The sequence below is a fragment of the Asterias rubens genome, chromosome 20 (assembly GCF_902459465.1).
Source record: "Asterias rubens chromosome 20, eAstRub1.3, whole genome shotgun sequence".
NCBI lineage: Eukaryota > Metazoa > Echinodermata > Asteroidea > Forcipulatida > Asteriidae > Asterias > Asterias rubens.
In genome coordinates this window covers 9,368,933-9,394,775 of record NC_047081.1, presented here as the reverse complement: position 1 = coordinate 9,394,775, position 25,843 = coordinate 9,368,933, and the positions used below count along the sequence as shown (strand labels likewise).

Here is a 25,843-nt window from a genome sequence, read left to right as displayed (position 1 = left end):
TAGAGTAAGTGCTGACTTCATAGTGCCTAAAATTACTAATCCTGCAATTTGGTATCGTTACCCTAACCACTAAAATTCAAAACAGTAACTGCCAACTTTTAAAGTACCTATCTTAAAATGACTAAAACTGCAGCTTATTATGGTTCATCTAAAAATCTCAAAACTTTTCAGCAATAATTATTGTTCATTTCACATTTAAAGTCTGTCACAAAAAATTAGTCTTTTGGAAAATTGGCTACAGGCTTTTCAAGTTTGACAAATGAACTCGGGTTTTCTCTCAGAAAAAGCTCACACTTACCCCGAAATGGCTTGTTGAACATAATCCTCTATAAAATTCACAAATTAGGAAAGCAGACATAAAGTAAAATGTTCAAATCCTCAATTAGGCAGTTGCGCATTGCCAATTTTGACCCTTCCTTTTTATTCTTGCATCATTGATAAATCCAAGAAACCATCTGAGCTTCAGCCTAAATGCCTTAGCTTCATATTCATTTGGAAATCATCGCTTTCCACATCAACATTCACACTCATTTCAGGGCTTGAATTTTTGGTGAAAATCCGCAACACCATAAAAGCTTGAAGCTCAAAATGATTACTGGACCAATATTTGTTTCTACAAGACCAGGAACAAATAGATCAAACAAAACAAAACTACACAGTTTAAGATTGGAATGTTTTTAACCTAGTTTAAAATAACTGTTTTTAATTTGAATCTGAATTTGGATAGGAAATACTCACCAGAATTGAAAGATAATTTATCAGACTGACATTGCAGTAAACATTTTGAACAAATTAAAACACGAAACAACCAGTCGTAAGTTTACTGGCCCAAATATCACTGCCCTCGGGCCTGTGGTCCAGTGTAAATTTTGAGCTCTGCTTAGAAAAATAATAAAAATGTCATAACTAATGCATTTTTATAAAAGCATGCAAAGCGTGCATGAGGGCATCATTTCAGCTTCTGATGCAAGGAATCTATTTACAAAACGATTCCACAAACATTTTAATTGGCTGCTCTGCAAAAGCGGATTCATCAAATCATTATGCTACTTATAAAGTTTTTATTATTTATTTTTATTTTTTGTGTCAAAAAGATAAGTTGAAGCCAGGGCCCAAGTTGAAAAGGAAATTGAATGTTCTCATTATTTTTAGCTTTTACACAAACTGTGACCTCATGAACAGGACCTTTGGAAGTTTGATTAACTTATAGTTTTATTGTGTACGTGAACTGCCGCGAAAATCATACAAGAACCAATTTTTTTATATATTTTTTTAATATAGTGTTGTACCCAAAAGATTATTATTAGGTTATTCATTTTTTTATACCGTTATACCAACTCAACTATCTCAAGCAAAGGAATTTTTTGTTTACAAACTTAAAGCAAAGAATATTCTTTAATGTAAATGATAAAGTCTTAGAAATTGTCATGCTTGTACATGTGGTATGCTTGTATGCTTGACTAGAGTGTAACTCATTTGGATAATGTAGCTGTAATTATAGACAGTGCAATTAACCATTAACGGAGAACTGTACCCATCTCACAAAAGGCTTTCCAATAATGTCCGCGTACATTTTTAATTTTTTTTTAATTAGAATTAGCTGTTGCAAACAACTTACCAACACAGGACAGAGAAAGACTCTGCTAGTGTTGAAATGTCGGGCCATTAAAGATTTTTCGCATAAAAAAAGAAAAGGAATATAATATAACGTTTTTTTCAAAGTTGTTAAATTTGTTAAGCAGATTACATACTTTAAATCAGAAAAAGTATTCTTAGCACTACTCTTGAGCCACACTTATTAGTAATCTTACAACAAGAATCCTGAAGTTGGTGATATAATTCAAACCTCTCTTAGTTATACTTCTACAATACAAATTTTCAAATCCGACTTGATATGATTCTGTCCCACTCTCACTTTGGGACTTTTATCATTGTACACGATGGATACAGTTCTCATAGTTGCAAGTCGCCATGTTTTTTTAATTTTTATGCCTGCTTGTAATTTTGTTGTAGATATATTTTATTTTGTTTTGCTCGGTGTGTTTGCGTTTGCCCCTATCACTTCTTGTTTCATATCTGCACGGTGTTTGCCCTTTCTTCCCATCCGCCCCTTTCCGGTCAACCACCCCCACCCCCCCCCCTCCTTCAATCAATCTCCACCATCCCCCAAACCATCATCAACACACATCCCCGTCCCCTTGTTGGCGTGTGTGTGCATCACCGGGGCGTTGTTCACAGGTATAGTTTGGTTCTTGGCCACAGACGGGAAATGGAACGAGAGAAGCAAGCAAGACTCTACCTTCCAATGTATAACACCTTCAACCCTTACAACACTGCCGAGGATCACGAGATGTAAGTTCATTTCATCATTCTTCTGTTTTTGTCCTGTTGACCATTTAATTACAATTAACATCACGCCGCAGTTACTACCTCGACCCAATTTCATAAAGCTGAAAACACGTTTGCCAAATTTCTTTGCTAAGCAAAAATTTAGTGGGGCACCAGCCACACAAATGCAACTTTATACAATTTTGGCTGGTCACCTGTTTCTACTGAGCAATACTCTTCTGTGCTTAATAAGTGTTTGTGCTTACGAGCTGCAGTCCAACCACGGTGACCACTGTTACCTTGTTTTCCATTTCTCTGTTATTGGATTTGACTGTGTTTTAAATACATCCAACTGCTTTGACATGCAATCAGTGCTGGTTGTAGCGGTGGGAGTAGGATTGTCACACCGAGAGCAGCGTAAGTGTGTGAAACTGAATCCCTTGAATGTTGTGAATGGATTCCCCTCTGCAACCCAGAGCACGTTCTATGGAATGAATATCAAGTGAATGTCTGTGAACCATGCATGGTTATTTTATCCTTTGTGTTGTGTCAGACAATGCATTTTGACTTTTGAAGAGAGGTGTTCATTGATAACAATTCCGCCTTGATTACATCATTAAATCAGTTCATCTGGATTGTTATAATTACGGATGACAAACAGGGCCAAGTTTCATAGAGCTGCTTAAAGGAACACGTTGCCTTGGATCGGACTGTGCGAATAACACGGTCATCAGCCATTTATGGGAGTAAGCATATTTGTTATTATGCTAAGCTACTTTTTGTGTTCTTAAAGGAACACGTTGCCTTGGATCGGTCGAGTTGGTCTTTGAAAAGCGTTTGTAACCATTTTATATAAAATGCATATGGTTAGAAAGATGTTGTCAAGAATGTTGTAGAATACAATGGTCCACACAAACATGCCTCGAAATTGCACGGTTTTCCTTTTACCTGGGCGACTAACACGGTCGGCCATTTATGGGAGTCCCATAAATGGCCGACCATGTTAGTCGCCCAGGTAAAAGGAAAACCGTGCAATTTCGAGGCATGTTTGTGTGGACCATTGTATTCTACAACATTCTTGACAACATCTTTCTAACCATATGCATTTTATATAAAATGGTTACAAACGCTTTTCAAAGACCAACTCGACCGATCCAAGGCAACGTGTTCCTTTAAGAACACAAAAAGTAGCTTAGCATAATAACAAATATGCTTACCAGAATAAGGTATCAGCCAAATGTCACATATAAACTTATATTTGCTAAGCAGTATTGTCAACTGAGGCAGCTTTATGAAAAATGGCCCCAGATGTCATAGAGGGACTTTAAAAGCACATAAAACTAGCTAAGCACAACACAATTTTTGCTTACCAGAATACCACAATAATGTTACCAGCCAAAATGCCATGTCACATAGGTACAAACTGTAACTAGTATCCTGCACAATCAATCTCAGAGTAAACTTGTTGATATTATACAATCCTATCCTACTCTTAAATCAGAGCATATAGGTTAAAATGCATTGTCAACTTAACAAACAAAATGTACACATTACTAGGCCCTATGTATGTTATTCCCGGCGTTTCACAAATCCATTGTTTTTTCCCCTTTTCGTGTTTTATACACATTAGCAAGATGTCCTCGGAAACACTAACACGTCGACAAATCTCTTTATTTTGTTTATTTTGATATGAAATCACTTTTCACTCTTCTCTACCCATCCAGAGCCAATCCAGTTTATTTTGACGACCACGCAATCCAGGTGTAAGTACATAAAAAGTCCATTCATTTGGGTTGAGGAAGTTACTGAAGATAAGTCAAAATGATTCAAATAAATTTTCCATTCAAGAAGTAACTCATAGTGAAACTGGCCGATACAACTATGTGTAAATCTCTTTTGGGAGGAGCAGTATACTCTGCTCGTCTTCAGGAGAAACGGGCAGAAGATGAGCAGAGTATACTGTTTGAAATTTCAAGACCAGACCAGCTCTTTTCAGAAATAGAAATTTACACATGGTAGTTATACCCAAAGGTTTACTAGTTCTAGGTATTTCAAAGTTTCAAAAAGCATGCAAAGTTTCAATCAGTGAAGTATTGAGTTGAATCTAATGAGGGTTTATGATGCAAATCCTCCATACCCCAGCCTGTTGCCTTTACACTAAATACCACCTTTATGCATGTCTTCTAACCCCCCCCCCCCCCAGAATAAAGGCTTACCCTTAAACCCTTTTACCTTAATTGAACTATACCCTCCTTAGTATATGAGTTAATAAATCACCCTGAATGTTGAAATGGGTCAAGAGTAAAGATTATCAAACAAACTATTATGATGTAATATTTTCAGATTAGGACGCTATGAAAGGTTGAATTGTGGCATAGTCAAGTAAAGCTTCAGTCTGTCTCAAAATCTACATTAAGCCAAATTAGACTGGAAAGAAAAAGAAACCCAGATTATTCAACACAGCTAACAAAATAATCAAGGTATATTTATACCTAAATTTTAAGTGCAAAATGAAAACATGTAAACATTTCAAATTTTGAAGCAACAAAAGTCTAGAAACTCAATCTTAAAACCAAGACCCATATTCAGCATTGAGGGTGATCTACCCCTAACCCTTTCGCTACCTGCCATACCTACCCTCTTTATTTCATCCCTATTCCATTCTTGTGTTCCCCTCCCTTTACCTCTAGCTACCCTCTTGACAGTTCAGTTGAAGACGATGACACTAGACTCTTATTTGAAGAGTAAGTTCAGTGTAAGGGTTGTAGTAAGTGGTGATGGGTGAGGGTGAGGGTGAGTGGTGATGGGTGAGGGTGATGGGTGAGGGTGAGTGGTGATGGGTGAGGGTGATGGGTGAGGGTGATGGGTGAGGGTGAGTGGTGATGGGTGAGGGTGATGGGTGAGGGTGAGTGGTGATGGGTGAGGGTGATGGTGAGTGGTGATGGGTGAGGGTGATGGGTGAGGGTGAGTGGTGATGGGGCATGATGAAGTGGATGTTATTAGGACATCCTAGGCCTAGTTTCATGGTGCTCGCTCTCTGGCATACCTTGGGGGTAAGGTGGGGGCAGCAGCCGATTTCATGAAACGCTAACACTAATCCTGTATCGAGTTAGGACGAGTAACTCGCCGAAACTTATGATGGGTTCAATGCGTCCTAACGTCTACAGATACAGAACCTAACTCATTCAAAGTCCTAAGATTAATCCTAAGTTAGGAAGAGTTTGGTGGAATTGACGGGGCACAACATATACCTAGGTTTTAGTTGTATCATTAAAGGCAGTGGACACTATTAGTAATTACTCAAAAGAATTATTAGCATAAACCTTACTTGCACTAATTTGATTTCGAGACCTCAGATTTAGAATTTGAGGCTTGAAATCAAGCATCTGAAAGCACACAACTTTGTGTGACAAGAGTGTTTTTTGCTTTCATTATTATCTCGCAACTTCGACCACCGATTGAGCTAAAATTTGCACATGTTTGTTGTTTTATGCATATGTTGAGATACACCATGTGAGAAGACTGGTCTTTGACATTTACCAATAGTGTCCAGTGTCATTAAGCAAAGAGGCGAACAGCAGCACCATGGGACTGGGCCTTGAGACTTTATTGTTTATTGTTTGGTGTAGGTTTCTCTCCCTCTCTCTCTTCTTAGATTGATTTTAAATGTTTTAAAAAAGACTTTAAATGTTTGTCGGATATTTATTTTAAAAATATGAAGAAGTGACCAATGTGAAAATATTTAACAAATCGTTCAGTCCATGCTTTCCTTGTGGTTTTGTTTTTCTGTATTAATGTATTTTATTAATAACTGTATGACCATAACTTATATTGATTTTTTTTTTTTTTTTTTACACAGTGGAGCACCATCGTTTCTGAAACCAAGGGAGGCACAGGTATTAAAACAAGAATTGTAGACCTAGTTATATTTTGTCACAGTGCCTTGAATCAATTTTTTTGCCATCTGATTTAAAGACAACACACTAAACTTGAACAAACTTAAGACTCATAAATGCTTACTGGAAAGAGGGAACTTTTTGGTTTAATAAGCAGCCCTCTAAGCAGTAGCCGTAGCTGTAACCGCCAATTGGGATACCGCCTTACACTATGCTCTTCCTTTTAACCAGGAACACACCATGGACTTTGACAATGAGATCTCATCAGACGATCCTGAGGCAACTGCTGCAGCTAACAGCATAGCAGCTGCAGTCGCAGGTGGCAGCAGCCGAAGGTCATCGCAGAAATCAAGGAGTAGCAGGTGGGTCAAACCTCTTTGAGTTTTCAAATGTTTTCATCCTTTCCTTTTTTTGGTCTCAAGTCTTCGATTTTCAATGAGCGCTTCATCGTTTTCCAATCAGCTAAAGGACTACCAACCCAAACCCTTATTTAGTCTTAGATACCAACCAACAAGATGACCGTATTCTTTGAGACCTGTACATGTACCTCTGACATGGAAGTGTCGTGGCCGAGCGGTTAAGAGCACCAAATTCAAACTCTGGCGTTTCTGATCAGCAGAGTGTGGGTTCGAATCCCCAGCCGTGGCACTTGTGTCCTTAAGCAAGACACTTAACCATTGCTTCATCCTTTGGATGGGACGTAAAGCCGTTGGTCCAATGTATTGTGTAATGCATGTAAAAGAACCCAGTGCACTTATCGAAAAGGGAAGGGGTTCGCCCTGGTGTTCCTGGCTGTGGCTGCGTAGCACCTTGTAAACCCTTATAAGGTGCTACAGAATTGGGTCTCAGAATTCATCACTGCAATAATATATATTTCTGAAGGTTTCTCAGCGTCTTGACCTTGTTTGGTAGATACGTGCGCTATGTAAGACTTTGATATTATTAATATTATTATTATACATAATCAAAAAAGCTTGTTATAATTATAATGAAAGCGGTAATGGCTATTTCAGTTTTAATTTAAACTTGGTTTATTGTACGATGAAAAGTGACAAGTGGACTGTATTTCAAAGACTAGACAAGTCGTCGAGAGACTAAACAAGTGGTAGGCCTACCTGATTAAAAAGTAATGCTGTCTTTCATCCAGGTCTGGTTCCAGAAGGACTCCATCAGGAAGTGGGCCTCCAAGTTACACAAGTAACGGAAAGATCACCCAAAATGGCACCAGCACCTCCCCCTCCTCTAAGATTCACGAAGTCTCCACCATCCCGTACCGTCACAGCGAAACGCCAAAAGAACCCCTTAGACCGCCTCCTCTATTTGACCCCCGGCCCACCCCTACCTCTGACCCGAGGTCGCCTTTTGAGTCGGGAAGCTATGATAATTATGGAGCGGATTTAGGGGATGGGTTTAGTCGGACGTCGGGGAGTCCAATATCTGGTGCAAGGACAGATTCATCGCTGTCTACACAAAAGGTGAGTTCATGTTTCAGGTCGATTGTAGATTACTAAGCGAGGTCATTTCACATCATCATCCTTAGGTCATTTCATTTTGCTGAGGTCATTTCAGAATACTGAGGTTGTCTCAGATTGCTAATGCATTGCACAGGTTATTTTAGAATGCTAGGGTCATTTCACATTACAAAGGTCATTTCAGATTACTGAGGTTGTCTCGGATTTGCTAAGGTCATTTCAGATTGCTCAGGTCATTTCAAATGTTTGAGATCATCCAATTACTGAGTGACGTCTCAGATTACATGAGGGCATCCAATTGTCCAAGTTCAGTTTTTGACAAAAAAAAGTAAACTCTTTTAACAAGTTTGTAAAAGAAAAACCCACAAATGACAAATTTCCTTCAAATACTTGAGTAGGCCTTGCCAACACAGCTATTGCAGAACAAATGCTGCCATAAACAAATTAATGGTAGTTAAAATTAGTAAACATCTTTTTGGGAATTTTGTCAATGGTATATTTCAATTGATCTTCACCCATTTAAATCCTTACTTTCTAACATTGTTGTTCATCTTCATGTGTCATTTAGCATCTTATATTTGTGAGACTTAGGTATACCTTAGGTGCATGGCATGACATCATTGACTCCATTGCATCAATATAAACAAGGGAAATTCCATAGCTACTCGTTTCACAATTTCCCCCACAGGAATCATTAAGTCTGGTTGTTTTATAAAAACACTCATAAAACCAGACACCAAGAAATCACCACAATCACCTCCACTAACAATCCCCCCTCCCTGTCACCCCATCTACCCATTGATATGTGGCCTTTTTGCATAGCTAGAATCACTGGAGGGGCTCGAACGGGACCACGACGCACCTCTAATGAATTCCTACCTCTCACAGTTCATGCCATCCAGCAAGGCAAGTGTGGCTCGTACATCATGGTCATTAGCATGTGTAATGCACTCATCATGTCCTTTTTATCAAACCTTGCGTTGGTGGTGGTTTGGGTTTTATATTTCTTATGGCCCTCTTCCTGAATCTTTTCCTACCCCCCCCCACATCTCCCCCCCCCCCACATCTCCTTCTGAAATAACAGTAGTTACAAAGTGGCTCTAATCGATACATCCTGCCACACAAGTGGCTTGCAGTGAAATTTAAAAAGATACAATGTCCAGACTTGATGACAAGTCGTTATGCGCTGCCTATTAATTTTGTCTGCCTATCATGCAACAGTCACAGTGCGATTATACACATGAAACGGTCGTAGGTAGCGCGAGGCAGCGACTGACTCGCCATCCCCGTAACTGCACCGTGCTCCAACTGCAACGCGCTTAACAGGTACCGTCTTGACTTCAAGATTAGCATTTTTTAAATTTGGGGCCTAATAATTGACCAGCATCCTTATATTTAATTGAATCAATACAGCTGGCCATACATTAAGCGAATCAAAATTTTCCATTAAAGACCTGCTTGAACGAAAATGTCAAGTCGTGAACTTTGCTGAATTCCACTTAAAATGTTTTCGATGAATAAGGAAATCGAGTCATGTTATTATAAATAGGTTTCAATTGTGTAAAAACACAATCATTTTGTATGCCCTTGTCCAGAGCTTTTCTGCGAGATTTGCGAAAAGCCCCGTTGCGTAATCACTCTCAAAACGTCATAAGTAGATAAAGCCGCTTTGTTGCAGCGTGGATGAATAACAAAGCAAACTCCCACAAATGACGTCAGCGGCATTGTCCTTTGACGCCCGCTCTCAACGGCAGAAGTGTTTTTAGTTTTTCAAAAAACCTTTAGGTAGGGGCCTGATTTTTTAATTGATAATTACGAAAAGTTCAGAAGTGTACACATATCAAAATTACATTAAAATGGTGAACAAGTGCATTATAAACAAGTAAAAATCCCATTTCTGTTGAAAACATTCCGCTCAGGTAGCTGTTTAAATTTGGGCAAAATTTTGAAAAATCAAAAAATTTGAATAAATTTTTTTGTAAAAAAATTATCAAGGGGTAAGTCTAGCATTAATTTGTTAACTTTGGGTTTAATACTAAAGAAATGACAAGTATTTTTATCTAATTTGAGCAAAATATTAAAGAGGTAAGTTCAGTATTTTTATAAAAAATCTACAAGGCTATAGCCTTGTGAACTTGTCGAATTTTGCTCGAAAAAATCCTCAAGCCTTGTGAACTTGTCAAATTTTGCTCGAAGAAAAATCTACATGGCTATAGCCTTGTGAACTGGTCGAACTTTGCTCGAAAAAAAATGCCTTGTGAACTTGTCGAATTTTGCTTGAAAAAAATCTACAAGGCCTTGTGAACGTGTCGAATTTTGCTTGAAAAAATCTACAAGGCCTTGTGAACTTGACGAATTTTGCTCGAAAAAATCTACAAGGCTATAGCTTTGTGAACTTGTCGAATTTTGCTTGAAAAAAATCTACAAGGCCTTGTGAACTTGTCGAATTTTGCTTGACAAAAATCTACAAGGCTATAGCCTTGTGAACTTGTTGAATTTTGCTCGAAAAAATCTACAAGGCTATAGCCTTGTGAACTTGTCGAATTATGCTCGATGAAAATCTACAAGGCCTTGTGAACTTGTTGAATTTTGCTTGAAAAAAATCTACAAGGCCTTGTGAACTTGTCGAATTTTGCTCGAAAAAAATCTACAAGGCTATAGCCTTATGAACTTGTCGAATTTTGCTCGATAAAAATGTACAAGGCTTATAGCCTTGTGAACTTGTTGAATTTTGCTTGAAAAAAATCTACAAGGCCTTGTGAACTTGTCGAATTTTGCTGGAAAAAAATCTACAAGGCTATAGCCTTGTGAACTTGTCGAATTTTGCTCGATAAAAATCTACAAGGCTTTAGCCTTGTGAACTTGTCGAATTTTGCTGGATAAAAATCTACAAGGCCTTGTGAAATTGTCAAATTTGGCGCGAAAAAATCTACATGGAACTTGTCGAATTTTGCTCGAAAAAAATCTACAAGGCTATAACCTTGTGAACTTGTCGAATTTTGCTCGAAAAAAATCTACAAGGCTATATAGTGCCTTGTGAACTTGTCGAATTTTGCTCGATAAAAATCTACAAGGCTATAGCCTTGTGAACTTGTCGAATTTCTGCTCGAAAAAAATCTACAAGGCTATAGCCTTGTGAACTTGTTGAATTTTGCTCGAAAAAAATCTACAAGGCTATATATAGCCTTGTGAACTTGTCGAATTATGCTCGATAAAAATCTACAAGGCTTTAGCCTTGTGAACTTGTCGAATTTTGCTTGAAAAAAATCTACAAGGCCTTGTGAACTTGTTGAATTTTGCTTGAAAAAAATCTACAAGGCTATAGCCTTGTGAACTTATTGAATTTTGCTCGAAAAAAATCTACAAGGCCTTGTGAACTTGTCGAATTTTGCTTGAAAAAAATCTACAAGGCTATAGCCTTGTGAACTTGTCGAATTATGCTCGATAAAAATCTACAAGGCTTTAGCCTTGTGAACTTGTCAAATTTTGCTCGATAAAAATCTACAAGGCTATAGCCTTGTGAACTTGTCGAATTATGCTCGATAAAAATCTACAAGGCTTATAGCCTTGTGAACTTGTTGAATTTTGCTCGAAAAAATCTACAAGGCTTTAGCCTTGTGAACTTGTCGAATTTTGCTCGAAAAAAATCTACAAGGCTTTAGCCTTGTGAACTTGTCGAATTATGCTCGATAAAAATCTACAAGGCTTTAGCCTTGTGAACTTGTCAAATTTTGCTCGATAAAAATCTACAAGGCTATAGCCTTGTGAACTTGTCGAATTATGCTCGATAAAAATCTACAAGGCTTATAGCCTTGTGAACTTGTTGAATTTTGCTCGAAAAAATCTACAAGGCTTTAGCCTTGTGAACTTGTCGAATTTTGCTCGAAAAAAATCTACAAGGCTTTAGCCTTGTGAACTTGTCGAATTTTGCTTGAAAAAAATCTACAAGGCTATAGCCTTGTGAACTTGTCGAATTATGCTCGATAAAAATCTACAAGGCTTTAGCCTTGTGAACTTGTCAAATTTTGCTCGATAAAAATCTACAAGGCTATAGCCTTGTGAACTTGTTGAATTTTGCTCGAAAAAATCTACAAGGCTATAGCCTTGTGAACTTGTCGAATTTTGCTCGATAAAAATCTACAAGGCTTTAGCCTTGTGAACTTGTCGAATTTTGCTCGAAAAAAAATTACGGGGCTATAGCCTTGTGAACTTGTTGAATTTTGCTTGAAAAAATTTTACAAGGCTATAGCCTTGTGAACTTGTCGAATTTTGCTCGAAAAAATCTACAAGGCTATAGCTTTGTGAACTTGTCGAATTTTGCTTGAAAAAAATCTACAAGGCCTTGTGAACTTGTCGAATTTTGCTTGAAAAAAATCTACAAGGCTATAGCCTTGTGAACTTGTCGAATTTTGCTCGATAAAAATCTACAAGGCTATAGCCTTGTGAACTTGTTGAATTTTGCTCGAAAAAATCTACAAGGCTATAGCCTTGTGAACTTGTTGAATTTTGCTTGAAAAAAATTTACAAGGCTATAGCCTTGTGAACTTGTTGAATTTTGCTTGAAAAAAATCTACAAGGCCTTGTGAACTTGTCGAATTTTGCTCGATAAAAATGTACAAGGCCCAAATGTATAGCCTTGTGAACTTGTTGAATTTTGCTTGAAAAAAATCTACAAGGCCTTGTGAACTTGTCAAATTTTGCTCGAAAAAATCTACAAGGCTATAGCCTTGTGAACTTGTCGAATTTTGCTGGAAAAAAATCTACAAGGCTATAGCCTTGTGAACTTGTCGAATTTTGCTCGATAAAAATCTACAAGGCTATAGCCTTGTGAAATTGTCAAATTTGGCGCGAAGAAATCTACATGGAACTTGTCGAATTTTGCTTGAAAAAAATCTACAAGGCTATAGCCTTGTGAACTTGTCGAATTATGCTCGATAAAAATCTACAAGGCTTTAGCCTTGTGAACTTGTCAAATTTTGCTCGATAAAAATCTACAAGGCTATAGCCTTGTGAACTTGTCGAATTATGCTCGATAAAAATCTACAAGGCTATAGCTTTGTGAACTTGTCGAATTTTGCTTGAAAAAAATCTACAAGGCCTTGTGAACTTGTCGAATTTTGCTTGAAAAAAATCTACAAGGCTATAGCCTTGTGAACTTGTTGAATTTTGCTCGATAAAAATCTACAAGGCTATAGCCTTGTGAACTTGTCGAATTATGCTCGATAAAAATCTACAAGGCTATAGCCTTGTGAACTTGTTGAATTTTGCTTGAAAAAAATTTACAAGGCTATAGCCTTGTGAACTTGTTGAATTTTGCTTGAAAAAAATCTACAAGGCCTTGTGAACTTGTCGAATTTTGCTCGATAAAAATGTACAAGGCCCAAATGTATAGCCTTGTGAACTTGTTGAATTTTGCTTGAAAAAAATCTACAAGGCCTTGTGAACTTGTCAAATTTTGCTCGAAAAAATCTACAAGGCTATAGCCTTGTGAACTTGTCGAATTTTGCTGGAAAAAAATCTACAAGGCTATAGCCTTGTGAACTTGTCGAATTTTGCTCGATAAAAATCTACAAGGCTATAGCCTTGTGAAATTGTCAAATTTGGCGCGAAGAAATCTACATGGAACTTGTCGAATTTTGCTCGTAAAAAATCTACAAGGCTATAACCTTGTGAACTTGTCGAATTTTGCTCGAAAAAAATCTACAAGGCTATATAGTGCCTTGTGAACTTGTCGAATTTTGCTCGATAAAAATCTTCAAGGCCTTGTGAACTTGTCGAATTTTGCTCGAAAAAAACCTACAAGGCTATATATAGCCTTGTGAACTTGTCGAATTATGCTCGATAAAAATCTACAAGGCTTTAGCCTTGTGAACTTGTCGAATTTTGCTTGAAAAAAATCTACAAGGCCTTGTGAACTTGTCGAATTTTGCTCGAAAAAATTCTACAAGGCTATAGCCTTGTGAACTTGTCGATGTTTGCTCGATAAAAATCTACAAGGCTTTAGCCTTGTGAACTTGTCAAATTTTGCTGGATAAAAATCTACAAGCCTTGTGAAATTGTCAAATTTGTCGCGAAAAAATCTATATGGAACTTGTTGAATTTTGCTCGAAAAAAATCTACAAGGCTATATATAGCCTTGTGAACTTGTCGAATTTTGCTCACAAAAATCTACATGGAACTTGTCGAATTTTGCTTGAAAAAATCTACAAGGCTATAGCCTTGTGAATTTGTCGAATTTTGCTCAAAAAAATCTACATGGAACTTGTCGAATTTTGCTTGAAAAAATCTACAAGGCTTATATAACTTGTCAAATTTTGCGCGAAGAAATCTACAAGGAACTTGTCAAAGTTTGCGTGAAAAAATCTCTTCTCTTGACCTTGTCGAATCTTGCTTGAAAAATTTTTGGTCAAATATTGAAAATAGTTATCTGTAACTTCGGGTTAATGATGTCAGCTTCTGACCCCAACCCATCTCCCGATCTCCCACATTCACATACACCTCTAGCTCTAAACTAAAAATGGTGGTGGTTTTATTTTGCGTTCTTTTTCTCTCCCCTTGCTTCCCTTCTCATTCTATCTCATCTCTCCTGTGCACTCTGGGTTGTCGTGGTTGATTTGCTGCATGTGGTGGGTTTCTTCTCTCAATGTTCAGTTGGAGTACTGAGTTCAACACATCTATGCCTTCCATGTTACTCTGAATGCAAAAAGGTCAGCCATTTCTTTGGATATTTTATCATCTTATCATTTCATGTTTTCATGTTTTTGTTTTGCAGGTTTTTTTTATACAATTTGATGATTACAAAGTTTAGCTCCTTGTTGAATGTCTTCATATTCTGTTCTTTCTGTTTCACCAATTTTGGTGAAAATCTGTATGAATTTTTTTTCTGCTTCAGTTACTCAGAGACTAGAAAACAACACAATATGCAAACTATTGCTTCAAGCACAGTGCTACTGGTATACTGTTTTCAGATTCAGAAATCAGTTTAACATAAACGGAAATAGTTCAAAATTACATTTCATTTCCCAACTGCTGCTGCAGAGGCAAAATAATTTACTTGTCAAATCAATTCATGTTTTTTTGTTCCAGACTTTTTGCATGTATGAAAATGTTTGTACAATTTGTTCTTTTGTATCAAACAAAGTGTCCATATTAACTAGCTCTAATTAAATAAAATTAACAATTCCCATTGACTTTCAACCATACAGAACGCTCCTGCTGACAGTAGCGTGCCCCAAAATGCCGCATGGGCACCGTCCAATGAAAAACTTGCCCACGTAGCCCTGGAAGACGATGCCGGCATCAAACTTCTAGTCCACTCCAAAACTCACAACATCACTCCCGACAACAGAAACACCAGGAAAGCCTCACACAAGAAACACAAACGCTCACAACAGCACCCTCGCAGGCCCTCACTTGGAGACGGTCGAAAGTACTCCACCAGTTCCGAAGAAGCGTCCAATAAGTCCTCAGCGGATTCCGGCTCAGGAGCCCGTCCCAAGAGATCGTCAAGCCAGTCGAGGAAATCCAAACTCCGGCCGTCAAAAGCAGATGAAAATTTCAGCCCCGCTGGAGGGGATGATAAAAAATGGCGTAGAAATAGCGATGATATTAATAACGATCCGGATCTTCTGAAGCCGATCTACCAGTACACACAAGCGCCTTGGAATGAGGCTGATATAATGAATACTGTATTATAGACCTTCACATCATGCTGCTTTTCATCTCATCCAAAGATTGCGTGATGGACCCGAGGCTGCAAGGAAAAAAAAGGCTGATACCTTATCGGTTAATTGTGCTTTACCCATAATCGCATACAGGGTACACAACAAAGATGGCCACAGATTTCAGAATCAACGTAAACCGATTACAGGTCAGACAATTTACGTAAGACTGACAAATTTAGGAGCAATCTACCAGTGAAATTTACGTACCAAAACAAAGCAACGGCATGACGCGAGTTTAAAGCCTGTACATGGTGCGTACATGTTGGTTAGGCGCAGAAAATGGTGATCTTTGGACTTCATCTACGCGTATATATACATCGCCAAGTGCATGTATAACAATATTTCAAAAGGAACAAAATTCTGCAGAGTGTGACTTTTTTATACTGGTTGAAGTGTAACAAGGTGAATCCTTAATCAAAGTTGTCTCAGTCCTTTTTAATTGTGGTTTTAACTGTTTCGAGAGATACAAAACAAAGGCTGATTAGAAGAGTTTCAATTATTTCAGTACAGCAATTTAATACATTTTCTTGCAACATATATTGGTAAAGATGACACGCCACAGGCGTCGTGATTGTACTCTTTTATATATTACTTATATAGTGCCTGACAATATATTACAGATATAAATTTTGTTTTATAATAATAGTAATATAATTGCACCACAACATCTCAATTAAAAAATAAAAAATAGTAGTGCAATTTGTATATTTGTAGTAAAGTAAAAGATTATTTGTGATGATCTATTGGAAAATCACGATGGGGGGACCTTTGGAACGCTAGGTGGCAGCAGACTTACAAGGTAAACCTGTTGTTCTCAGTCATGTGCGCATGCTCAGAACTACGCAAACAATGGAAATTTACCATATTTAATAAATGTCAGTTTTGCATCGGGATAAAGAATACAATTTGTTTTTACCTGGTGAGTCTGCTGCCACCTAGCGTTCCAAAGTCCTCCTATTGCAAAATATGGAAGGGTAAATGCACTCATTTGTCTTGTTAATTAAACTGTACATATAAACACAAGAAGATTGGGCAAACGGTTATTTTTTCAAAGAGTATAAAGAGCCAATCGTGCCTTTTCCTACCGTGCAAGGAATTTCTCAACGAAAAAAAGTACATGTACTTAAAATCATGGTAGAAGAAGAGTGGTATTTTTTCATAGTAGGTTTCACTTCTTTTCTCAAGAAGGATTTTTTAAAAAGACAATCTAGAGGCATATAGTGCAATCTATTTAAGCACAACGAATTCATAATGAATAATTTCTTGTTGTACCTAATCAGTGACAACTCGTGAGGCTTTGGTTTTTGCTGCTATATTTTCTTTCAGTTAATTTTCTCATACGAAATACAGAGCAGGGTACATCTCGGAAACCAGCAACTCGGCTTTTTTCTCAACATTTGAGGCTTAAAAACAAATCTAATGTTATAAATTATGTCAACAAAATTAATCAGAATTGTTGGCACAATATATTTCACCAGAAGTAATTGCACTATGTTGAAATGGCATCAGCCGTACATGACGTATCACATCATGACTTGGTTGTACTCATTTACACTCACAAATAACACATCAAAAAGACCTTCAGGGACACATTTTTAAAAATTGGGTCATTGACAATATTTTAAAGGCGCTGGACACCTTTGGTAAAATTTGTCAAAGATCAGTATTCTCTCTAGGTGTATCAAGACATATGCATAAAATAACCAAAATGTGAAAATTTGGACTTAATTTGTCTTCAAAGTTGCAAGAGAATAACGAAAGATAAGACACCACTGTTGCACAAATTTGTGTGCTTTCATATGCCTAAAAAGGCTTCAGGCTTGAAGTATTGTATCAGATTCAAGTATTTGAGTGAAAAATTTCCTCTTTTCTCAAAAACCTGTTACTTCAGAGGGAGCCGTTTATCACAATGTTTTATACTATCAACACAGCTCTCCATTGCTTGTTACCAAGCCAGTTTTTATGCTAACAATTATTTTGAGTAATTGCCAATAGTGTCCAGTGCCTTTGATAAATATTCATATAAAAGGGAAAAACTGTCAATTTTGAAGGTGATTTAAAATCATAATTGAAACATTTCTCATAAATCAATAACAACTTAAGTTGTTAACGTCCTTTTATAAATACAACTCAGTAAAAAAATGTTTTAATATATATGTTTATTATACAAAGTTTGCCACAATAATTTCTCATATTTATTTAATCAGATTTGAATCTCATTGTTTCTATGTGAATATATTGTTTTATATTTATTCCCATACATACTTTTTTTCCCTCTAATTTATTTTGTTTGTTTCTTCCTGAACTTTGAAAGGACAACACATTTTTGAGTGCCATGATTATAGGTGCAATAAAAAAGTCCATTAGCTATAAAGTATGTGTCGAATTTGCTTTTTGTTTTGAATGGCAAATAATAAACAGCCTAAGAGATGTTAAATTTGCATCGGGGATAAAGATTATTAACTTTGTTTTTTTTTACCCATACACCGATGTGTGTTAGCACATCTCTTATATCGTTGCAGTACCCACTGCCAAAACATGGGATTCAAACTGCCTCTAGCTACCGGGCAACCTCGGTAGTCTAGTTGGTAAGACACTGCTCTAGAATTGCAAGGGTCGTGGGTTCGAATCCCACCCGAGTAACATGACTGATATTTTTTCGCAGGACTCGGGAAAGTACTGAGTATACAGTGCTAACACACATCGGTGTATGGGTAAAAAAACAAAATTGATAATAAACAGCCTCCTCTTAACCTCTAGGCGAGGGCACTGTTCTAAGATGACGTCATGTGCATAAGGTTTAGTATAAACCTGGAAAGATTGGATGGTTTTCTTAATAGGGATGTATAATCTTAGTATTTTATGTGAAATCAGACTTGTTTTGTGGCTGCCTGGTGAAAGTTTAGATTCTTCAGTTATAAAAAAAAACTGTGGTCCTCGATCTAGTTCTGAGGACACTCTTTGATGTTACAAATTCGCAACGAACGATTCGCCACAGTTGAGATGTACTGAACTGCTGCGAAACATTCACAGCAAATACAGACCTGTGACGTTAAATTCGCTTCGCACAAAGCATTTGTAGGAAGTATAGCCCGGGCTAAAGACCTTATACTCGGAGCATAATTACATATCTTTCGGTCAGCAATGTCTCCCACCCATGCAGTAGTAGATTATGCTTAAAATGAGGTAGAGGTCGTTGATTTAAGGTAATTGAAATAAAGGCAGTTATTCTGAATTTAAAAGAAAAATATTACAAACTCACTCTTGTTGTCAAACCTGAAGCAATTCAACGAGATATATCCTTTGCATCATAATGTGACTTGAGATGGTGCTGGTTTTCCTTCAAGAGCAGCCACAAGATTCTGTGCAGCCATCATGTACATGTCCATTGCTGATAACATACCATGGGGTAGGACAACTGGGTTGGATTAGGGTGGGGGGAGAAAAAAACTAGCTTTGAACTCCTTATGGTTGTATTTGAAGAATACTTTGATTTGTACTATTTGGCTAAATTTCATGAAGGTGTTATAGCATAAGGCCACGATGGTCAAAATCAGCGACAGGTGTTAACAATTTGCATGACTAAGCAGTGGCCAAATTGTGGCTCAATTGGTCATCGGAGGCATGGAGAGCCACTTTTTTTTCAAAACATTTAGACTTGCGGCAACAAAATAAAATGTTTTACGCATCACTTTAAAAACTATATCATAGTATTGCAGGCAAAATTAAGTTATGGTAAGTTGTTCACCTTGACCAAGTAATAGACCAATCCATTAGGCGGCGCCCATGGCGCATGTGTGAGCAAGAACACGTGAGCCTCTCCAACCAATTCTGCACAAAGGATCGGTCTTTTGGCTTTCAGTTCTCTTTCTTATCTGCTGTAATATGGCCTCATTTTTTGCTTGATATTTTAGTCATCTTACCACAGTTGTTCATCTTGAGCAGTGGGTGTTCCACAGGGAGTGGTTCTGGGGTAGTGACATCCAAACCAGCTGCTCCTATCATCCCAGACTGTAAAGCTTCTACAAGATCATCCTGATTCATAACACCACCCCTTGAGGGAAAAATCTCTCATTATATATGAGATATATATGTTGATTTGCATGGGGATAAAGAATACTGGCTCTGTCTACCAGGCAAGCTAGATAATCGACAGACATCTGCTCAAAATATTAAATTTGCATTGGGGACAATGAATACTGCCTCTGGCTACCAGGGGTGCGTTTTGGAGGTCGTAACCTTTAACTGTTTCGGTTGAGTCGGCCTTTGGTGACTCACTGGCTAATGACCGAATCAGTTGTTGGTTAAGATCACCAAAACGCAACCAAGGCCAAGCTCGGTGATCTACAGGTCAGACAATCTGCTCAAAATTAGTCACAAGAAAGGCGATGGGTTTAAATCCTACATTAGCTGTTTAAAGTCTCTAACAGAGAGTGGACAAAGTTTAAGGAGTGGTTGAAGTTTGAAACTTGAGCACACAGGATTTGGAGCATATGCTTTCTTCTCCTGAGCCCTCTTCTCCTGAGCCCCCTACATACCTACTGGTGTTGATGAAGATTGCAGATTTCTTCATCTTCCTGAAGGCTTCAAGATTAAACATTCCTCGAGTCTCTGGTGTAGAGGCACAACAGACTACGACGAAATCAGACTGCTTGACCAGATCATCAAGAGACACTGCAAAATGTTATTTCAAAAATATTAATATTGTGTTATACCGTTTTTTTTATAAGACAACCCTCCCGACACAGCGCCAGAGGGGAAAACTTGAGGTAAAGGCTTTACAAAGAAAATAAAGTAAATTGGCTCTCAAAATTTATTTGAACTATCTCAGTATTAGAACCATAGAAAATAGAATTAGCTGTTGCAAACTGCTTACCAACCTAAAGGAGTAATGCAAAAAGTAGTTGATGGCCTGACATTTCGTATGTAGCAAGAGTCTTTCTTGTTGTCACTTAGCCTTCAAGAAAGACTCTGCTGGGGTAAAAACGTCAGACCATTGACTATTTTTCTGCAATCTACTAAACCAAATTCCGCGGGTAAATTCTCCCCTCCAGGTTTTGGAGTTTGCCCACTGTATAGAAACCTCCTGACTTGAAATGGTTTGAGCCGTTGACCTATGGCCTGACCTATACACCCAGTACTAATAATTCCTACAGTGCTGCCTGACAGGCCTGGTCCACACATCCAGAGGTGAAGCCAGGATTTGGGAGCACCACTGTTTAAGAGAAGGCACAACATCAATGAGCATTAACACCAGCCATCTTGAACCCTTTTAGCTTGGCCCCAAACAGCTTTTAATAAAATGCAAATATAGAACAGTGCCAAGTGGAGGAGAGCCATAGGGAGAAAGCAGCCAACCTAGAACAGACTAGACAACGGCCTTAAACAGATATGATGAAGATGATTTCCAAGCACTTAAGACAAAATTATGCTCATCAGAATATGTAAGGTTACCAGCCACAATGTCAGTGTCACATGTCACACGATCTGTGACTGGCCATCCTATGCTTAATGCTTAGCAGGAAATTGTTGAGAAATATTTACTCATCATCATTATTCTCTAGTATCCATCATGGGGACATAGTGCCGCCCAACCAATGCGATCCGATGAGGATTGCCACAGCTGCCGTGTCTGAGACTCGGTATCCGCAGTTATGAAATTTTGACCTGACCTTGCTTAGCAATGTCACAGCCCAAGTACTTACCAACCAAGGTTTAAAAAACTATGGTTTAAGCCATTTTCTTTACCTTTTAGCAAAGAGGCATGCCTCAATGATGCGCCTGGATGTTGCAAGGAGAAGAGCAATAGTCATCTCAGCACAAGACTCCATTGAGGCTCCGGGAGAATTGCACAACACCACGCTCCTGCAGATCATAAAGGGAAGGTTTACATTTGGAAATCACTCTTAAAATAAATGACAACAATAACATACTTGGTTAGAAGTATGGCTGCTTTTGATACGGTATAAAGCAAATTGAGCACTTTTCTTGTTTTTCTACTTTCAAAAAGTGACGTATTTGATTAGAGGTTAGTAAACCCATCAAAACATTTGCAAGATTATACCAACGAAGCAAGAAGTCAGCTTCTTTTTGTCTGAAAAAATGTAATAGATGGAAATTTGCATCCGGGATTATGAATACTAAATATTAGTCTGAAATATAGTTAAGTTTTTTCCAAACAAAGAATTTTGGTTGTGGTGTACCATACATCAGTTCAGGGTGCGACCAAAGTTATGTGAATATCTCTGACTTAGTGAAATTTGTAAAACTACATAGATGAGGACAGAAAGTCCTCATAATTTTATAAGAGACCAAGATTTATCTCAAAGGACCTTTCTTTAAGAAGCTGAGGTTCGATAGGATCAACGCCAACTGCAAAAGTGCTGATCACCTTCAGGCTCGGACCTATTGGGAAAATTGATAGTGACATTTTAACGATCAAAGCTGGCTTGTGGTTGGGTGGATTAAATGAGCTTGTACCCATTTACAGCATGCATTCTCTCTCCATGGTGATACTATGATGGAGGAAAAGTGTGTATGTGCCGTAAGTGGGTGAGAGTTCATAATTCCATGTACAGCCACAGATCTCAGGGGCCTAACATGTAAGTGCAAAGTGGGTGGGAAATTAACTTGTTGGCGCAAAAAGCTAAGGTAAAATTTCTTGCTCATTTGCACCTTCCTCCGTGGTTGCATATCAAAGTGAACTGGGAGCTGATGTTCATACAGGCTATTTGAGCGTAAAGTAAACTGTGAGGTAATGTTTAAAGGCAGTGGACACTATTGGTAATACTCAAATTAATTAACAACATAAAACCTTACTCGGTAACGAATAATGGGGAGCTGTTGATAGTATAAAACATTGTGAGAAACGGCTCCCTCTGATCGAAGTGACGTAGTTTTCGAGAAAGAAGTAATTTTCCACGAATTTGATTTCAAGACCTCAGATTTAGAATTTGAGGTCTCGAAATCAAGCATCTCAAAGCACACAACTTCGTGTGACAAGATGTTTTTTCTTTTATTGTTATCTCGCAACTTTGATGACCAATTGAGCTCAAATTTTCACAGGTTTGTTATTTTATGCATATGTTGAGATACACTAAGTGAGAAGACTGGTCTTTGACAATTACCAATAGTGTCCAGGGTCTTTAATGAACTTGAAATTCAAAGAGAACTAATTTGCGACTATCATTGATTTCAAACCTGCTGCATCGAGTAGTTCTCTGTCAATCCTATTGGCCGCAGAGCAGTAGAGGCCATTCTTTCCAGCCACTCTCTTCAAAAGTTCATGCCTTGGCATAGGTTCATCTCCATTCCATTCTTCAACTTCGCACCTGTAAAGTATCAACGGCAATAAAAGTCACCCATGAAAGTTTCAGCAGAATACAAAGTGTGTCTATTCTTGCTAAGAAAACAGCAAAATACTGCATGGTATTTTCATGTAAGAACAACCATGCTGAGCGAGCATTTGCAAATGGACAACAACCCACAGAAATCTCCAGAAATATTTCTCCCGATTCAAATATTTTTGGTTGAAAAATTATTTAAAAAAAATGTTATGCTGTTTTTAATCGTCGTTATATAAAAAAACCGTGTTTATGTAGCCTAGCCCCCTTTTGTGGCCAAGCTGAATCTTTGCAAAAAGGTTGGGCTAAAGCTAGTCCAATTACCTTCAGAACCTCGTTTACGGTATGTTTCTAAACATACTATGTTTCTAAACATACAGTTTGTCACACATGCGGCAGGCTACCAAAGTCTAACTCCAAAGCTAATCTGAACTTTAAAATTGGCTTAATGGTTGAGGTCAAATTCCCTAGGTCAATGGCAAAGGGGTAAAAACTAATCAAACAATCAATCAGTTTATTTCCACAGTATCAAATCACAATCAAAATCAATTCAAAGGCAATGTAAATGAGTAGAGGGGATCGGGAAAAGTTTCTGTATGGCGCCAACACTTTTTCATGTTATATGAAATTATATATGATATAATTTACCTCAATGAGATCATGGAGGTAGAAATATCCCTTTTTTGTAAAAAGTGGTGGCGCCATACGGAAACTTATTCAGTGGGATCCAGTAGAGGTTAAAACGTAAAAATACAAAGAGCTATTAAAAAAAAAAGGCTGCCTGCAGCCTTGCATGCATGACTGAAAAGCTAGGGTGGGTCAATCCACTTATCATTTATGGCCCTGCATGTAGACACAGTGGAGAGATGAATGACAACCATGACAATACTCACAAGTTTTTACTCAGCAGTTCACGCACTGGTTTTCTCATATTGTTCCGGCAGGACATTAAAACCTTCCACCGCAGTCGAGTGTTCATTCTTGCTCTCATAACCTCGTTTAGTCATACATTTCAAAGCTACACCTCATTAAATGGTAAAATACGAGACGTATTTCGGTCCACTGTCGTTTTTCTTTACCGGTCACTGTTTTACACGCTACCTAACACTCAGTAGTGTACCCAGACGGACAACGTTCAACCACTAAACATAACTCACTGACGTTGAACAGTCAAGGTGTACCGACTACTTAAATAAACTTCTTTGAACTTCAACTGTCCAAATCGAGCATTTGATTCATAACGAGTTTGGAGTAACGGTTCAAACTTTTATTGGCTTTAGGCAAGTTGTTCTCATCAAGATATTCAATAAGTGAATCAATCTATAAAAGTAACTCCAAAACAAGGACAATTGGGGGAAATTGTCTGGCAAACGTGTTCCAATTTCCTCCCGTGTTCCAATTTTTTCCCGCGGTCCACGTGCTTCTTGGACTTGGGGGGGGGGGGGGGGGAGCCCAGTCGGCCTTTCGGTGCTCATTACCATTAACCTTTTTTATCTTATGTTCGCTAATTTTTTAGTAATTACCAAAGGTATGCCGTCCATTTTAGGGGGCCACAGATGATTTTGCCGAGCTATCAAAAAATACAAATGTCTAACAAGTTCCTTTGGGCGTTAATTTCTGTCCATTTTCTTTTCTTCTTGTTGCGCTGGAATTTCCCCCACTGCTAGCCCGAATTTGATAGGCACAATCAATGAATGGGTACATTAGTAGTCAAAGTTGCAATTTTTGTTTACATTTATTATACTCAAATATAATGCTTTAAGCAAAATTTCTGAAACATAAAAAAATATTGTAAAAATATTCTGATTAATTTGGAAAAAAATATATATTTGTGCTTCATAATCGTAGGAGGAAATAATACTGATAACCTTTTGGCTTTCAACTAATTCATTTATACTGAATATTACTCGGGTAAGTACTGAGTATACAGTACTAAACCTACATTGGTGTATTAGTTTATCAAACAAAAATAATATTTATCCCTGATGAAAACAAAAAATATCTAATATATTATAAATGTATTCTATATGCATTTCAAGAGCTATGATTTTTTTTATTTAAAAAAGTTCTAGTAACTTATTATATCTTATTTATATTAGATTGCTTTTAAATAAACATGTGACTTGTCCCCATGAAATATTGACAAAGTGGCACTGATCCATTTCAAAAAAATATAATGTAGACGGATAGTTTTTTATATGTAAATAATTAATTGGGCACATGCACATGTCTGGGCAACTTTCAAGTCTAATTGTGGGGGGACCGGATGGGCCGGCAGCAGGCAATTTTTGTTCTCGTACCACACGCTGGCCAAGAGGTCAACAGTGTAGGGATCCTGGAGAGCACCCATAATGCGTGTATGCGATGGCCAGCGTGTGGTACGAAAAACAAAATTCAAATTGCACCCGGGCGCGCGCCTCACCGAATCTTGACAGAGTTGTTCCATCCGGAGCTGAGACCCCGGCAAGTGGATATTTTGATGTCCCAAAATAACGTCGATTTTGGCAGTTCTAAAAACATACTGTAATGCATAATGCGAAAGGTTGAAATTTAAAGCAATAATTTTCTCAAGGATGGCCAATGATGATACTTTGTAGTGATATAAAAAGGTTTTTTGAAATAATTTTGCATTTTGGTGGGTAGGAGCTATATGTATGAGCTAAAAAAAAAAAAGTTTTCAGACACAAAAATTTGCCTAAAATTGTCACACACACAAAATGGGCACATAATTATGTCAAGTATTTACCTGAACCAACTCTTAATTTTTTTTTTATTAAACTTTCTTACAAAAATGTCCATATCACTTATTTTTTTTGTTATTACAAACAATAAACTTCTAATATTGTTTCACTAATATAATATTTAAATATAGGGTGCGTTCGATTAGCTTCCCCTGGTCGACCCAGATCTGATATGTTTGATAAGCTTTGACGTCATTCCAGGGGCTCACCGGGTCAGCCCCAAGCGACGGCCTGCTTGCGGAACGAGTCACTTTGGGGTGGCCCAGGGTGCATGACGTCACCACGAGAGGCGAGTGATTGTTTGGTTAGCTCTCGTAAGGGGCTCACCCTAATGCGCAC

The 25,843-nt window shown here is 37.8% G+C and overlaps 2 protein-coding genes across 11 annotated transcripts in view; one reads left to right on the top strand and one right to left on the bottom strand.

The window, feature by feature from the left end:
• LOC117303736 (protocadherin-15-like) overlaps nt 1-16,262 on the top strand; it is a 73,280-nt gene extending 57,018 nt beyond the window's left edge. For 2 of the 10 annotated variants that reach the window (XM_033788042.1, XM_033788038.1), the window contains 9 exons: nt 2,263-2,352; nt 2,701-2,745; nt 4,053-4,091; nt 5,019-5,072; nt 6,188-6,224; nt 6,456-6,586; nt 7,372-7,699; nt 8,519-8,602; nt 14,902-16,262. In XM_033788042.1, coding sequence (XP_033643933.1) covers nt 2,263-2,352; nt 2,701-2,745; nt 4,053-4,091; nt 5,019-5,072; nt 6,188-6,224; nt 6,456-6,586; nt 7,372-7,699; nt 8,519-8,602; nt 14,902-15,393 — 1,300 coding nt within the window. In that variant the 3' untranslated portion in view covers nt 15,394-16,262. Of the gene's footprint in view, nt 1-2,238; nt 2,353-2,700; nt 2,746-4,052; nt 4,092-5,018; nt 5,073-6,187; nt 6,225-6,455; nt 6,587-7,371; nt 7,700-8,518; nt 8,603-14,347; nt 14,404-14,901 lie in introns of all 10 variants that reach the window. The other 8 variants (XM_033788039.1, XM_033788046.1, XM_033788047.1 and 5 more) reach the window with 8 other exon arrangements.
• A 1,826-nt stretch (nt 16,263-18,088) lies between these two features.
• On the bottom strand, nt 18,089-23,851 carry LOC117303692 (glyoxylate reductase/hydroxypyruvate reductase-like). Its single transcript, XM_033787959.1, has 8 exons — nt 23,657-23,851; nt 22,621-22,751; nt 21,753-21,825; nt 21,169-21,285; nt 20,445-20,635; nt 19,959-20,094; nt 19,344-19,474; nt 18,089-18,838 (listed from the first exon to the last, which is right to left on the bottom strand). Exons 1-8 carry the CDS (start codon nt 23,752-23,754, stop codon nt 18,729-18,731), a joined length of 987 nt encoding a protein of 328 aa, XP_033643850.1. The 5' UTR covers nt 23,755-23,851; the 3' UTR covers nt 18,089-18,728.
• Between the last annotated feature and the right edge of the window lie 1,992 nt (nt 23,852-25,843).